This window comes from Saccopteryx bilineata, chromosome 2 (assembly GCF_036850765.1).
Source record: "Saccopteryx bilineata isolate mSacBil1 chromosome 2, mSacBil1_pri_phased_curated, whole genome shotgun sequence".
Lineage (NCBI taxonomy): Eukaryota > Metazoa > Chordata > Mammalia > Chiroptera > Emballonuridae > Saccopteryx > Saccopteryx bilineata.
In genome coordinates, this window is record NC_089491.1 from 13,734,756 (window position 1) to 13,752,092 (window position 17,337).

Sequence of the window (17,337 nt, forward strand, 5' to 3'; positions counted from 1 at the left end):
GTGTGTGGAGGGGGGGGATGCGGACATACGCAGCAGCCGTGTGTGTGTGTGGGGGGGGGTGCGGACATACGCAGCGGCCGTGTGGAGGGGGGGTGCGGACATACGCAGCGGCCGTGTGGAGGGGGGGGTGCGGACATACGCAGCGGCCGTGTGTGTGTGTGTGTGGGGGGGTGCGTTCATACGCAGCGGCCGTGTGTGTGTGTGTGTGTGTGTGTGTGTGTGGGGGTGCGTTCATACGCAGCGGCCGTGTGTGTGTGTGGGGGGGGTGCGTTCATACGCAGCGGCCGTGTGTGTGTGTGGGGGGTGCGTTCATACGCAGCGGCCGTGTGTGTGTGTGTGGGGGGGGTGCGTTCATACGCAGCGGCCGTGTGTGTGTGTGGGGGGTGCGTTCATACGCAGCGGCCGTGTGTGTGTGTGGGGGGGGGGGTGCGTTCATACGCAGCGGCCGTGTGTGTGTGTGGAGGGGGGTGCGGACATACGCAGCGGCCGTGTGGAGGGGGGGTGCGGACATACGCAGCGGCCCTGTTTTTGGAATGTGAGTTCCCATTTCCCTTTCAGAGCAGGCAGAAACCTACATCGGATGTGTAGGGACAGGCACATCAGCTGTAATGAATTCCACCTGTTTCCTAGGTGAGGACACTGAGGCTCAGGAGGGGGAAATTGTTTCACCAGGCCACCCAGCTTCTAAGTGGCAGAGCCAGGTTCGACTCAGGACTTGCCATCCTGAAGCCCTTGCGGCCCATTCGAACCCGTATTAGCCGAATTACAGGAACCCACAGGATCTAACCTCAAGTCACAGTCTCAGCCTTCTCTCCCAGCTTTCCCTGCCATGCACCTTTCATTAGTTCCAGCGATGGGAAGGGAGGGCCTGCCAGGCAGGGAAGACAGAGTCCAGGCAAAGTCACGGCGGCAGTGGCAGCAAGACAGGACAGGATGGGTTTGGTCCAGCAGTGACGTGTCCCTTCTTGTCTTCGGCAGGAATTGCAAGCTGAGCAGCAGCAGCTTGTCCATGGCCGCCGTGGACATCCTCTACATCGACATCACAAGAAGATGGAACTCCATGACGATGGACCAGCGGGATTCAGGTACCGTGCCCTGAGGGAGTCCAGACAGGGATGGGCGGTCCCTTGTCTGTCCCTTCTCTTTCAGGGTCAAGGTGAGGAAAGGGGATCATTACTCTATCAGCTTGAGGGATTGAGCTGAATTTGAGTTCGGGGGCACTGTCTGCTGCAAGGCTGTGCCCACCCAGACTCTCATTCCCCCATTAGAATCTCGTTTTTGCGTTGATTCCGTTCGTCCTGGGAGAACTCCGTTACCAGTTTATTCGTTCATCTCTCAGCACACATTCGCTGAGCACGTGCCAGGCCGGGCCCTGGGTAGACCACAGAGAAGAGCACTTGGTCCTCACCCTGAGGAAATTTGCAGTCCGGTGGGAGGCAGACAAGAACTCAACACTAGTGCAGTGGGATGTGTGCCAGGGTGCAGGGTGCTGAGAGGCTCTCAGGGCGCCCAGAGGAGGCGCCCCCGATCAAGCGAGGCCCGCAGAAGCTGTCCTGGAGAGCGGTGAATGCGACAAGCCAGTGGGTAGGGTGGGACAGACCCCTCCCACAGGGGTGCTGCTTGCACAGGCATTGACACTTGTGAAAGACTCAGGGGACCCCAACTGGCTTAAGTGGGCTGGAGCCAGAAGGGAGGGGAGGAGGGGCCGAGATGGGGTGGCTGGAGCTGCCGAGGCCTCGAATGCCACACGTCAGGTTTCTCTTGATCCTCTAGGCTGGGCAGCATGAAGGCTTCAGTTAGAAGGATCCACCTTTAGGTGGATAGATACATTTCTAATCTTATTCCTCATGAAGGGTGTTTTTCTACAAGGTTATAATAACCATACCCAGCATTAGTACCACTCCTCACAAAATCGCAAAGTCCTTTCAGGCATATTCCCTCATTAAATGCCCTTGTGAGCCTGTGCAGTAGGTATTACCAGCCTCATTTCACAGATGAGTAAACTGCCACTCAGGTCACCTGGCAGCTCGGGTCACTTGGCACCGGGCTTCCTTCCAAAAGGGCCTCGCAGGAGAGAGAGCGTCTTTCCCTTGTGCTCTGGTGGAGGAGACATGACATGACTGTGCCTTTCCTAGGACGTGACCTGGAAAAGCATTTCCCTTCCTACTCCCCATTTCCTCTTTCGTACACGGCGCGAACACGCCTGCTCTCCAGAGTGCCCGAGATCTCCTGGGACACACTCGACGGCAGTACCAGGCAGTTCATCTCATTAGTGGGCACCGCCTGGGGAGAATCCTGGGGTGGGCCTCTCTGATGGTGGGCGCTCCCTGCCAGATCCTGCCCACACCTGTGGTCTGCCCTGGGCTACCGCCTCGCGACTGCAGGGACCAGCAGTCCCTTCTGCAGGCTCCATGCTCAGGCTTCATTTGCTGATTGGCTTCGCGGTTGATAATGATACTTCCAGCCGCCTGGCTGTCGTTGGGCGTTTCCTATGTGCCAAGCCCTCTGCTGGGCCCTTTCCATGGACAGCACTGGGTAGAATCCTCCTGAAGACAGGCGTGGTTCCGTCCATTGCACAGAGAAGGAAACAGGCCCAGAGGCTTGAGTGGTGGGTGAGACTCTTAATACCACGCAGCCACCGTCCCTGTCTTGGTTGCTTTGTCCTACTAACTGGTCCTGGAGTAAGATGACCTCCCAGCTGCCAGCCTCTCTTTAATTCAAAAGCAGAACTTGAGGAATACCAACACTGGTTGACTCAACAAGGCGAGTGTTCCTGTGCGTCTCCAGGGTTGGGCACGCCCTCACAGCCTTCCCTGGCAACCAGGAGAGGCTGAGATGGAGAGGTAAGCAGGTTAATTATCAGCTCCAGGGCCGAGAGCGCTCAGGTAACAGTTGAGCAGAGAGCTTTCTGCTGACGCCTTCAGAAAGTACAGAAGTGTTTGGTCTGTGAGTTGAATGCGGAGAGATGTGGCGGGATCCTGTGGAGGGGGCCAGATGAGGGGGTGGGGTGGCGGCGGAATTATTAAATATTGAAATTGATCAGGAGGAGCAGCAGGAAGCTATTTATCATGTTTTATTGCTTCAAACTAGCATTACCATCTGGCCCATTGTTAGTTCTGAGTAGCTTTTCTGTTTTGTTTGCCTCTTAAATTGCTCCCTGTAAGCGGAATCCTGTAAGCTGCCCACAGTATAGGCTTGGTGAGGTTTTCTGGGGTCTGCCAGCTTTCTGGGGTCTGCCAGCTTTCTGGGGTCTGCTGACTAAGCTAAGGAGATGAGAAAGATACAAATTTTTAGCGCATTCCGACAGCAAATCCCAGACTGGGATCCTCCAGGCCTCTCACCTGCCTCAGCCCGAGTGTGTGAAGTAATAACGGTAATAACGACGATTTTGAGATCATCTTCTAGGTCAGGGGTCCCCAAACTTTTTACACAGGGGGCCAGTTCACTGTCCCTCAGACCACTGGAGGGCCGGACTATAAAAAAACTATGAACAAATCCCTATGCACACTGCACATATTTTATTTTAAAGTAAAAAAACAAAACGGGACCAAATACAATATTTAAAATAAAGAACAAGTAAATTTAAATCAACAAACTGACAAGTATTTCAATGGGAACTATGCTCCTCTCACTGACCACCAATGAAAGAGGTGCCCCTTCTGGGTGTGCGGCGGGGGCCGGATAAATGGCCTCAGGGGGCCGCATGCGGCCTGCGGGCCGTAGTTTGGGGACCCCTGTTCTAGGTGCACACACCACTGCTAATTCTCACACCAGACCTTCGAGGTTGGTGAGTGTATCCCATTCTACAGACGAGGAGCCTGAGGCTCCCAGAGCAAAAGTGACTTGTCCAAAACCCCAGAGCCAGTGGGTAGCAGAGGTTACATTTGAACTCCAGCCTCCTGCCTCCTTGCCGAGGACACCGTCCCCAATCCAGGACCACACCAAGAAGCGCTTCCTCACATGATTGACTAAGGAGGGGCGGGGCTTGTGAGGCAGGGAGGTGAAAGGTCAGCTCGCAGAGCACAAGACTTGGGGAGGATGGAACTGAAGGGGGAGGTGGTGTGGAGTCCAGGTGCCTGTCTCCCCTTCCCTCACCCTTGAGTTTATACCCTGAAAGGAAATGACTGGGTCTGGGGTAGAGGTGGTGCAGGCTGGGCATTAAAGCCAGAATGAGAAGCCCATCTGTGCCGGTGGTCTCAGGGGCTGACCACTGTCTCATGGCCGGTGCCAGCCAGGGCCCAGTTCTTGCCTCCTGAGAAGGCTGACCCAGTGCCCTGACTCTCCACGAGGAGGAGTTTCTGAAGCCTGCCGCGTGCCTGGGACCATCCAGGAAGGTACTGGATGGCGAAAGAAGAGATTCAGGGTTGAGTAGCACTTCTCCTTTTGACAAGTGTCAGCAAGGACACCAGAGGGTCCTTCCTGCCCCTGCCCATGGTGCTAAACCCAGAGCTTCTCGGTTAAGTCCTGGCCAGAGGACTGGTGCCCTGTCCCAGGGCTGCTGTGGGGCCAGTAAGGAAGAAGTCAGAGGAGTGGTAGAGGTGGGTGCTCATTCTCAGAAGGGCATGCGCCCATTCATTCAGTCAATCATTCATTCACAAGCAGGCACTGAACATGTTAGCAGCTATTGGGCCCTATGGCAATATAAAGAGAAATCACTTACAGATCTCACTGTCAAGAAAAAACAGTAGTCCTGTTGCGGACATCATAGACGCGCCAGCGGTCAAAGGGAAGTTCCATCACTTTGCAACTTCTGATCAGAGCCAGAACCATACAGGCATTTCCATGCCCCTTCCCACATTCGCAAAGATTATGTCTTCTCCTCTCTCCAAAGAGCTGAGGCAGAAGTACGATGTTTGATTCGTGTCCATCCAAAAGGATGATGAAGTTCAAGTTGTATGACAACATTGCAAAGGGCAGCAAATTGGCAACGTAGTCCAGGTTTACAGGAAGAAATATGTCATCTACACTGAACAAGTGCGGCGGGAGTAAGCAAATGGCACAGCTGTTCACCCAGCAAGGTGGCACCCTCGACTAAAGCTGGACAGTGACTGCAGGAAGGTCCTTGCACGTGAAGCCAAATCTCACCACGTGGGAAAGGAATAGGGCAGATACAACGAAGAAATAATTGAGGAGATGCAGGAATAAAGTAATCTTACACACAACTTTCATTAACAACTTAAAATGAAAAGAAAAAGAAAAAATAATAATAAAGACCATTTACTGAATGTTTACTCTGTGACAGAATAAAAAAAAATGCTTGTTATGAATTATTCCCTTTAATCTCACACAGCCCTTTGTGAGATAAGGGCTCCTATTCCCATTTGACAGATGAGAAGCCTGAAATGTGAAGAGGTGAATTTAAACCGGCGTGGCAACTGTTTCCATGCAGACTCTGGGATTTGAACCAAGGGCAGTCTGCCCATTGCCATTCCATTACACCCCATGTCTCTAGCCTTACTTGTGCAAATGATGCACAAGTGACAAATGTAATTGGGCGTGGCCAGAGCTCTGATGGGGGAGCAACAAAGGAAAGTTGCTGTGAGGGTTAAGAGAGAGAACACATAGGCCTTGGCCGGTGGGCTCAGAGGTAGAGCATCTGCCCAGTGTGTGGAAGTCCTGGGTTCGATTCCCAGCCAGGGCACACAGGAGAAGCGCCCATCTGCTTCTCCACCCTTCCCCCTCTCCTTCCTCTCTGTCTCTCTCTTCCCCTCCTGCAGCCAAGGTTCCGTTGGAGCAAAGCTGGCCCAGGCGCTGAGAATGGTTCCATGGCCTCTGCCTCAGGCGCTAGAATGGCTCTGGTTGCAACAGAGCAACACCCCAGATGGGCAGAGCATTGCCCCCTGGTGGGCATGCCAGGTGGATCCCTGTTGGATGCATGTGGGAGTCTGTTTGTCTGCAACTCCCACCCCCGTTTCTCATTTTGGAAAAATACAAAAAAAGGGGGGGAGAACACATATACAGCACTTAGCATGGTGTGTGAACCAGAAAAAGCACTCACTATATGTTCTGTAGCCCCGAGGGCCTAGCACATGGTCCAGAGCATGCGAGAGGACTTTGCTCGGTGCCCAGTGAATGTCTGATGAGAACAAATGCCAAAATAAGAGTTCTGAGTATGAGAACCATGGTTTAGAGTAGTAGTGGTCTGCTTGACAGAGTCTCCTTTTCCTGTCCTCACTGTCCAGCATAAAATGCCATTCAAATTAGATAAGATCATCACCCAACACCCACACCAGCTGTATCCAAGTGCTCATTCACTGTCCTCTTTCTCGAAGCCAATCCAGACCTTCCTCTGTCCTCATGAGACTTTGGTCCCCCCTAAGGGGGTTAACCATATTCCTGGTGCTCAAGACCTTTATGAACCTACTCTTGAAATGGAGAAGAAAAATGGTGTTTAAAAAGAATAAAAAGGGGGGAGAAACTAAGAAAAAACAAGCACATTATAAAATCTAAATTTGAGATCCTTTCTTTCTGTTGCAACAGAGATGGCGAGACAGAGAGAGGGAGAGATGGGGACAGACAGGAAGGTAGCAAGATGAGAAACATCAATTATTTGTTGCGGCATCTTAGTTGTTCATTGATTGCTTTCTCGTATGTGCCTTGACTGGGAGACTACAGCAGAGCAAGTGACTCCTTGCTCAAGCCAACAGCCTTGGGCTCAAGCCAGCAACCATGGAGTCGTGTCTATGATCCCACACTCAAGCCAGTAACCCCACGCTCAAGCTGATGAGCCCGCGCTCAAGCCAGCGACCTCAGGGTTCCGAACCTGGGTCCTCTGCATCCCAGTCCAACAATCTATCCAGTGCGCCACCACCTGGTCAGGTGAGACCATCCTTTTGAAGAGGCTTCTTTCAATTGATTTATTTTTCTTTTTTTTTTCTTTTTCTTTTTTCTTTTTTTTGTATTTTTCTGAAGTTGGAAACAGGGAGGCAGACAGACTCCAGCATGTGCCCCACCGGGATCCACCCGGCATGCCCACCAGGGGGCGATGCTCTGCCCATCTGGGCATCGCTCTGTTGCAACCAGAGCCATTCTAGTGCCTGAGGCAGAGGCCATAGAGCCATCCCCAGCGCCCGGGCAAACTTTGCTCCAATGGAGCCTTGGCTGCAGGAGGGGAAGAGAGAGACAGAGAGGAAGGAGAGGGGGAGGGGTGGAGAAGCAGATGGGTGCTTCTCCTGTGTGCCCTGGCTGGGAATCGAACCTGGGACTCCTGCACGCCAGGCTGACGCTCTACCACTGAGCCAACTGGCCAGGGTCTTGATTTATTTTTCAATTGGACCAAGTTCATAGGATTGGATTAATCATAATCCTTGGTTTATGGGACACTTCCATTCTGATCCACGCATAACCTACTTTTATTTAGTTAGCATTTTGAATTAGTTACTTTTAATAAAAGAATAAGAATTCACTAACTCACTACCCAAAACAAGAGTTAGGACTTAACCCACAGATAATGCCACCTAAAACAAGAGTTAAGACTTGACCCACATCTAATACATGGCTCTTCATAAGACCACCCCATTCCCTGCCTCTCCCACCCAAGGAACCCTCCTCTGCATCCTGGGCTCATCCTCCCTAAATAGGCTTGTCCTCCTCTCTGTTAGAATGTCACTCAGGAGACTGGTGGAATTTAATAATATGCCATCTCACTCCCTCCAACAGATCAATGTAATTGTCATTTTAAAAAATTATTAAAGATTTCCATTTCCGGTTCAGAACCTGAGTTTGCTGTCTTACACTCAGGGTCACCAGCTTGAGCACGGGGTCGTCAGCTCAACCTGGGGTTGCAGGCCTGAGCCTGAGGCCACCCATCTCATCCATAGTCAAGGCGTGTGGGAGAAGCACACAGTGCACAATAAGTGGAGCAACGAGTTGATGCCTCTCTCTCTCTCTCTCTCTCTCTCTCTCTCTCTCTCCCTGTCTCTCTCTCTCACACACGCACAGATGATTTCAATTTCCAATTTTAGAATGTCTAGCAGGACACAGGAACCCAGTTGAGGGTGTTATCAGCAAAACTGGGGTGTGGTAGCCCCCTCGTTGCCCAGCAAATCGAGAGACAGATTTGTCAGTGGAGATGATTTCGTGTAAATTGTACTCGCGAGCGCCTCCTCACCATCGAGGCTCGCTCTCCGCTCTTCCCAGAGCAGAACCTACTTCTCGGTGGCGAGACACAGGTCGGCAGCAAGACGGGGCAAAACGAGGAGGCATCGCTGGTGTCGTCTTTGAGAAACAACGATCTTCCTTGCCCAGGGGACACTTGGGCACTGCCCCTGGGCCTCCTGTCCATCTGACACGCAGCAGACATCTCGGGGCTTCTGACCCTTGACAGCTTTTGTCACTCTGCGGCCAGATGTGCTGTTCTGTCTACTCTAAAGGTCCCTCCCAGTAACCCAGGGAAACATGGTCGCAAAGCAAGAAAGAATGGACCAGAGAGTATGTCTCGTCCCCCTTCTCCACCCATGCAGGCATGGACGTGGCACGCACGTATGTCTGCGCAGCACACGAGCACACAGACACGCTCCGTGTACAAGGGGAATCTGAGAGTGACGTGGTTTAATGTCTGACCTATGCTACCGACTCTTCGACCAAAGTTAGAAATATTTCTTCCGCTGCAGGAAGAAAGCCTCGGCTGTGTGCCCTCATTCCTGGGGCTGCCTTGGTTTGACTGGGTCTGACGCTGGCACTGCAGCCAAAGCCCGGGGCCTTGGGCGCAGCAGACCTGCCTTCCAATCCGGGTGCGATAACTCGCGAGATATGTGGCCTCTGCACGTTCCGGACCCTCCTCCGAGCCTCACGCTCCTCCTCCGTGAGGCGAGCTGAGAACGGGGCCACCTCAGGGAGTCACTGATGAAGTGACAGGAAGTGCAGGGGGCGCTCAGAGCAGGGGCTGCCGCAGGGGACGCTCCGGAGGCGGGGGCCGCGGCCGTTGCCGGTTCCTCTCGCTGCACCCCTCTCTCGGGAAATGCATTCTGGGCATCTGCTCACGCCAGGCGCTCACGGGTGCAGGAGCAGACAGAAACAGAGCCTGCCTTGAGAAGCTCAAGCCTGGGAGAGGGACAGGACAGGCGGCAACAGACATTCCCTGGTGCCTGGCAGAGTCCCTCCAAGACGGCCCTCGCCCGCCTTGGCCTGACTGTGGCTGTCAACAGCCTGGCACCTGCTGCCCCTTTGTCCGACACCACACTGTTTGCTGGGAAGAGGAACCCCTGGGTCCAGCTCAAGGAAAGTGGAGTGGTGGGACAGAGAGGCCCCCGAAGGCTGGGGTGGCAGCAGGACATGCAGCACAGAGGCCTCGGGGCTGCGGGCCTGAAGAGCCAGGACCAGCCTCCCCCCCGCATCTGCCCTGCTGTTCTCTCTGGTGACCGGCCCTCTCCGTTCCTCCTCACGTCTGTTCTCACAGTGGCCGGTACCTGCCAGCTGCCCTGGGGTGGCCGCCAGCCCCCCTCTGCACCAGCTCTCAGCTCAGGGAGAGCGCCTGAGTGGGCGGGGGGCTCGCAGACTGGACCCCTTGCCACTCACAGCCCATCACCAGCCAACATGCACGCGCTCCAGCCGGTCACCTTGGAGGTTCTGCACTGCGGGCACTCGGCTGTGCAAGAAACCCCCTTCCCTTGCACAATTGCCCAGGCTGTCTCCTCACTCCCTCGGCCCTCGGGCTGGGCCAGCTCCCCTTCCCGTGGGCTCCCAACAGCATCCAGCCCTGCTCCTCCACCACGCGCGGATCATAGCACTAAACACTGGAATGAGTGTGGCATCCGCCCCTTAAGCTGGACTAACCTTCTCCATGAAGCAGAGCTGTTCCTAATGTAAGGAAGCCTGGCATTGTGCCTGGCGCGCAGTAGGTGCGCAGCAAACCCAAGCCCAGTGAGGAAGGCGTCAGACCCTGACAGCGGAGCCTGTGGGCGTCTGAGTCATTCCGCTGTCTCTCCCCACATTTCCTCATGGCCTTGGATCACGTGCCTCTTATATTTTCATCACTTGGGATGAGCCCTACTGGAAAGTGTTTGGTTAACGAGGTACTGAAATATTTGAATGTATTTTTACTGGGAGTGTTTAGCACAGTCTTGCTTATGCATATACATGGCCGGTTCCCTCCCTCTGAAACGCGGAGGCCGCGGACAGCTAGGCAGGGTGCTTGCAACGCCTCGCATGACATGTCTGGCACGAGCGACATTCTTCAGCCTTGAAATCATCTTGGAGTCAGATGGGCTTCTCTGGATGTGTGCCCGAAACACGTACAAGATACTCGGCGTCAGAATTATTTTTAATAAAAGCAAGTGAGCCAACGGGAACGCCAGCTCCCTCTCCCTCGCACAGACACTTCTCTGCGGGCACCACCAGCGGGCTGCGCTTTCTGTAGTTACAGTTTCCCTTGCTGAGGACCGCCAGGAGCCTGTGTGCACACGCGCGGCCCCTTTGTGGGGCTAGCTCCTGTTCTTCATCATCCTCTTTGTCACCTCCGGGAGGCAGGGACCATAGTCCCTGCCTGTTTTCTGGCCTCAGAACCCTAAAAGGAGACAGAAGGAAAACGGCAGGATGGTTTTTCATGCAGCTATCCCCTTTTCTTGTAGTTATTGCTCAGCTTCCCAGATCTTGCAGGAATAGCGGCAGCAGCATGGAGCAGTGTGGGAAAAGCGTGAGCAGCAGAGGCAGATGGGCTGGTTCTATACTGCCCCTGCCCCTAGGAGCCCCGAGAGGGGGTACTTCAGCTCTGGGAGCCACAGTTTCTCTTCAAACGGGATAGAGGACATCCACTTAGCCTCGTTGTAAAGATTTATAGTAAGGAACTAAACTTGGGAGCTCTTTTTTTCTTTGTTTTCACCACCATTGTCATCCCTGATATGTGTGCATGGTTTACAGATTACAAAACAGTTTTCCAATCCGCTTGTTCAGACTCCCTGTGAGCTGGGTCTTATTCCCAGGATTCCATTTAGGGAGGAGGAAACCAAGGCTCAGAGGGGTAAACGGAGTCGGGGGCAGAGCAAGAACCGGATTCTGTGCTGCCTTGGGGAGCGACAACAGTCACAAACTCCTGAAGTGGGAGGACCCTGCCAATACCAAAATGCCCCCAGACCCAAGAGCCCAGTTCAGAGACTGAGGCATCCCTAAGAGTTGGACAGAGCTGTGTTTGGTATCTCCGACCAGTGGACATTGAATGGATGTGCCACAGTTTGTTTAGCCATTTCCCTGTTGAGGGACATGTTGGTTGTTTCTAATTTTTGGTGATTATGAGTCAAGTGCTGTAAACACTAGTTTGCAGGGTTCTTGTGAACATAACTTTTCAACACAAGTGGGCAAATATCTAGAAACATAATTGCTGAATTGTATGTTAAAACTATGTTTAGCTTTTTAAGAAATTCCCTGACTTCAGCCTGACCAGGCGGTGGTGCAAAGGATAGAGCATTGGACTGAGACACAGAGGACCCAGGTTCAAAACCCCGAGGTTGCCAGCTTAAGCGCTAGCTCATCTGTTTTGAGCAAGGCTCACCAGCTTGAGCCCAAGGTCGAGGGCTTGACCAATGGGTCATTCGGTCTGCTGTAGCCCCCTAGTCAAGGCACATATGAGAAAGCAATCAATGAACAACTAAGGTGCTGCAACAAAGAATTGATGCTTCTCATCTCTCTCCCTTCCTATCTGTCTGTCCCTATCTGTCCCTCTCTCTCTGTCTCTCTCTTGTCTCTGTCACACACACACAAAAATTGCCAGACTTCAAAGCAGCCTTACTATTTTGCATACCCACCAGGAGTCAGTGAGAGTTCCTGTTGCTCCACATCATGTCAACACTTAGTATTGCCAGGTTTTTATTTGGCCTAACAGGGTGTAGTGTATTGTAGATATTCTTTATCAAGTGGAGGACTTCCCCTCTATTCACCGTTTGCCAAGAGGTTTTTGTTGTTGTTTATTCGGTGGTGGTTGTTTTTTTCTATCATGAATGGATGTTGGATTTTGTCAAATGCTTTTCTTGCCTCTATCGATGTGGTCATATAGTTTTTCTTCTGTAGCCTGTTGTGAAAGATTACATTATTTGACTTTTGAATGTTGAAGCAGCCTTGCATAGCTGGAATAAACCCCACTGGTCATGGTGTAGAATTCTTTTTATATATTGTTGCATTAAATTTGCTAACATTTTACTGAGGGTTTTTGCATCTATGCTTACAAGAGATATTGGTCTGTAGTTTTCCTTTCCGGAAATGCCATTATCTGGCTTTGGTATTAGGGTGATGCTGGCCTCCTGAGATGAATTAGAACGTGTCTCCCATGCCTGAACAGCAGGTGGTGCAGTGGATAGAGCATCGGAATGGGACGCAGAGGACCCAGGTTCAAAACCCCAAGGTCCCCGGCTTGAGTGTGGGCTCATCTGGCTTGAGCGCGGGTTCACCAGCTTGAGCGAGGGGTCGCTGGCTTGAGCCCAAAGGTCACTGACTTGAAGCCCAAGGTCACTGGCTTGAGTCCAAGGTTACTGGCTTTAGCAAGGGGTCACTCACTCTGCTTTAGCCCCCCCAGTCAAGGCGCATATGAGAAAGCAATCGATGAACAACTAAGATGCCACAATGAAGAGTTGATGCTTCTCATCCCTCTCCCTTCCTGTTTGTCTGTCCCTATCTGTCCCTCTGAGTCTCTCTCTGTCAATAAATAAATTAATAAATAATAAATAAAACCTGTCTCTCTCTACTTTGGTACTCTGGAAGAGATTGTAGAGATTTGTATCATTTCTTTCTTAAATATTTGGTAAAATTTATCAGTGAAACCGTCAAAGTCCAGTCTTTTTTGGAAGGTTATTAATTGTTGATTTAGTTTCTTTGATAGATACATAAGCCTGTTCAGATTATCTGTTTATCCTTGTGTGAGGTTTAGTAAATTGCATCTTTCAAAAAATTTGTCCATTTCATCTAAATTACCAAATTTGTGGGCATAGAGTTATTCATAATATACCTTTATTATCCACTTAATGTCCATGGGATCAGTAGTGACAATCTCTCATTTCTGATAGTAGTAATTTTTAAATACTAATTAGTGAGCTAATAATCTTCTCTATTTCTTGGTTAGCCTGGCTAAAGGTTTATCCTTTTTATCCATCTTTTCATAGACCCACCTTTTGGTTTAATTAACTTTCTCTATTGAGTTCCTGTTTTTAATGTCATTGATTTTTATTCTAACTTTTAGTATTTCTTTTCTTCTGCCTACTTTGGATTTAATTTGCTCTTCTTTTTCCGGTTTCCTAAGGTGGAAGCTCAGATGATTGATTTTAGAGCTTTTATCTCGTCTAATAGAGGCAAATTCAATGCTGTAAATTTCCCTCTAAGCACTGCTTTCACTGCATAAGTTCTATTTTCATATTTATTTAGCTTAAATATTTTTAAATTTCTCTTGCGACTTATATTTTGACCCATATGTTGTTCAGACATGTGCTCTTTCATCTCTAAACACGTCGGGACTTCCATGCTCTCTGTTACTGAGCTCTGGTTTAATTCCATTGTGGTCACAGAACATACTTTGTATGATTTCTATTCTTTTAAAGTTATTAAGGTGTGTTTTATGGTCCAGAATGTCTCTGTCTCGTGAATGTTGCATGCGGACCGAAAAGACTGTGTACTCTGCTCTGGCTGGGTGACATATTTATACATGTCAATTAGATCCAGTTGATGGATGGTGCCGTTCAGTTCAACTATCTCCTTACCAATTTTCTGCTTGCTGGATCCGTCAATTACTGAAAGAGGAGGGGTATTGAAGTCTCCAACTACGGTAGTGGATGTGCCTGTTTCCCCCTGCAGTTCTATCGGTTTTACCTTGTGTACTTGGACACTCTATTTTTAGCTATATGTATGTTATACATCTTCTTAGAAAATTGACCCTTTATTATTGTGCGATGCCCACTTTTTCCCTGATAATTTCCCTTGTTCTGCTGTCTGCTTTGTCTGAAATTAATAGAGGGACTCCAACTTTCTTTTTGGCTGATGTTAGCATGATCTAGTTTCCTCCATCTCTTTACTTTTTAATCTATGCCTACATTTAAAGTAGCCTGACCTGTGGTGGCGCAGTGGATAAAGCGTGGACCGGGAACGCTGAGGTCGCTGGTTCAAAACCCTGCACTTGTCTAGTCAAGGCACATATGGGAATTGATGCTTTCTGCTCCTCCCCCCTTTATCTCTCTCTCTCTCTCTCTCTCTGTCTCTATCTCTCTCTCTCCTCTCTAAAATGAATAAATTTTTTAAAAAGTTTAAAGTAGGTTTTTTGGCCCTGGCAGAAGCTCAATTGGTTAGAGCATCATCCTAATACACAAAGGTTGCCAGTTCTTTCCTCAGTCAGGGCACATGCAGGAACAGATCCATGTTTCTGTCTCTCTCTCTCCCTTTAACAATAAAAGTAGCCTGACCAGGCAGCGGCGCAGTGGAAGAGTGTCAGACTGGGATGCAGAGGACCCAGGTTCGAGACCCCGAGGTCGCCAACTTGAGCACAAGCTCATCTGGTTTGAGCAAAGCTCACCAGCTTGGACCCAAGGTCGCTGGCTTGAGCAAGGGGTTACTCAGTCTGCTGAAGGCCTGTGGTCAAGGCACATTTGAGAAGGCAATCAATGAACAACTAAGGGGTCACAACGAAAAACTGATAATTGATGCTTCTTATCTCTCTCTGTTCCTGTCTGTCTATCCCTCTCTCTGACTCTCTCTCTCTGTCTCTGTAAAATAAATAAATAAATAAATAAATAAATAAATAAATAAATAAATAAAGTAGGTTTCTTATAAACAACATATAGTTGGGTTTTGTTTTATCCACTCCAATTAAAAAACCATTTCTGACTTTCAGTTGATCTATTTAAACCATTTACATTGAGGGTAATTATTAATGTCATTGGGCTACTATCTACCATGTTTACAACTGCTTTCTATTTGCTGGACTTGTTCATTGTGTTGTGTGTGTGTTTTTCTTAATCTTCCTCTCTTTTCTGCCATCTCTGGTTTTAACTGAGCATTTTATATGATTCCGGTTTTCTTTTTCTTCTTTTAACATACCAGTTATATTTCTTTTTTTTAAATTCCATTATCCTAGAGTTTTCAATGTACTTGCCCAGCTAATAAGTCCATTTTTAAACAACCCTGTACCATTTCCCAGACAGCACAGGTGCCTTATGACAGAATATTCTCATTTGTCCCCTTCTGTCCCTAATAACATGGCTATTATTTATGTCAATTATTCTTAAGATATTACCACCTCATACATTGTTCCTGTTATTACTCTGAATAGTAATCTATTGGATCATTTACGATGAAGAGAAATGAAAAGATTTTATTTTGCCCTTATTTGTTCCTTCTCTGGGGTCAGTCATCACTTTTGGAAACTTCAAACCCACTGTTACTTGCCAGAGCTCTTCTCCTGGTCTTCCCATGGTGTGCATGGTACTCCGTTTGAAACTGTCCCGCTGTTCCTGGCCATTCTCCATTTCTGCATCCTTTTTTCTCTGCAATTCAGTTTGTGATGTTTCTATTGCTATTTCTTTGGGCTAATTGATTCTTTCTCTGCCTGTGTCTAGTTTACTGGTAAGTCCACTGTGGGCATTCTTCATTTCTGTTACGGTGTTTTTATTTCTAGCATTCACTTTTGATTCTTTCTTAGCATGTCCATCTCTTTCCTTACATTACCCACCTGTTCCTGAATATTGCCTTCTTTCTCCATGAGAGCCCTGAACATGTTATCTTTCTTTCGAATTCCTCATCAGCTACTATTCCTACCTCCCTGTCATAGGTGTCCAGTTCTGATGCTTACTTTGTCTACTCACACCGTGTCTATTCCTGCCTTTTAGCGGGCCTTATAAGTTTTTGTTGAAAGCTGGACTTGATATATCTCATACTAACTACAAACTAAGGTCGTCAGGCCTTTGACGGGAGGCTTTCTGTCAACCTGGCTTGAAACTGGGCTGAACTTGATGTTCACTGCAGCCACAGGTGCCAGAGGCTTTCGTTCCCTTGGTTTATTTTCTCTCCCTGTTGTCTCTGGGCTTCCCAGAAAACTCCTTCTTAAGTAGAGCATTTGTTTTGCAGCCCGCTCCGTTGTGGTCCACAGTCGCGCCGAGCCCGGCTGGCGGGCTGGTGAAGTGCCGGGGACAGAAAGCGCTCTGTGACCGTACAGTCAAACCAATTCTTCGTGGGCTTCAGTCCCTCGGCTGCGACCTTCAGAAGTGCTTCTGAACCAAAGTTCTTCGTCTTTAAATTCAGAGGGCCCGTGAGAAACTGCACCAATCCCCAGCGTTCCAGAGTGTTCACTATGCAGGCCCGTTCAGAGATGTCCCATGAAATCCCTGATGAAACCTAGGCTTAGTTATTTCAGCTGAGAGCAAAGGGAGACCTTCATGATGAGCCTTCTGATCAGCACTCTGTCTCTAGTCAAGAAAACAGTCGATTTAGCCAAGACAGAGCCTTACCTAACCCATAGTTCACCATCTCTCACATGGGGCCCACTCCAGTATTCACCGGCAGCCTTCTCCAAGGAGTGTTCATCGTAGTGCCATAGAATCATAGTGCTTAAAACCAGAAGGGCCATGAGATAATCTGTTCATCTCTTCCAATGCCCATGCTTTGCAGATGAGGGACCCTGAGACCCCGGTGAGTTAATGGGAGAACTACCTGCTGCCCACTGACTTCCTACCTCCCCATCCTGGATCTTTCTAGGAAGTAAATCACACATTTCTTTCTGAGATAGGCAAGGTACAAGTCTGTGATGAAACCTGCACTCTGTCCATCCTTTGCCCCATGGAGGGGAGAGGAGGCGATGTCATGCCCTTGGGGTAGCCTGCATCCCACTGGGAGACTTGGGAAACTTCCAGTGATCAGGCTCCTTGACCTCTTTGTATTCCCTGATGTATAGATAAACCAGTGCTTCTTAACTGGGGACAGTTTTGCCCCACCCCCACCCCAGGGACATTTGGCCTTGTCTGGAGATTTTTAGTTGTCACACTCAGGAAGGAGGTTGCTATTGAGATCCAGGGAGTAGAGGCCAGGGATGCTGCAAACATCTCGTACTGCACAGGATAGACCCCACAACAGAGAATTATCTGGCTGCAAATCCCAAAGGGCTGAGGCTGAGAAACCCTGAGACGGGACGCCCCTCAGGGTTTCCACAGTCGCTGCATGCAGACCCAAAGCAGCCATGTTTTCCCTCTGCTTGCCTAGCAGCCAGCTCCCAGAGCCCTGGCGGCAGCTCCCTGGGCCCCACCACGGCCACACGAGGCAGCTGCCAGCCAGCTCCGGGCACAGGAAGGCGGCCTGTCGGGAGAGGGAGCACACCTGCACTGTTCCAGGAGACCTGACATGACTGAGGGGCTTTCTTCTCGGGAGCAGGTGGGTGTC

The 17,337-nt window shown here is 50.0% G+C and overlaps 1 protein-coding gene and 1 pseudogene across 4 annotated transcripts in view; both read left to right on the forward strand.

Moving 5' to 3' along the window:
* Positions 1-17,337, forward strand: part of TTLL11 (tubulin tyrosine ligase like 11) — a 202,543-nt gene that overhangs the window by 169,793 nt on the left and 15,413 nt on the right. For all 4 annotated transcript variants that reach the window (XM_066256315.1, XM_066256317.1, XM_066256316.1 and 1 more), the window contains one exon: positions 979-1,085. In XM_066256315.1, the coding sequence (XP_066112412.1) occupies positions 979-1,085 (107 nt within the window). The remainder of the gene's footprint in view (positions 1-978; positions 1,086-17,337) is intronic.
* On the forward strand, positions 4,612-5,145 carry LOC136323675 (large ribosomal subunit protein uL24 pseudogene; annotated as a pseudogene).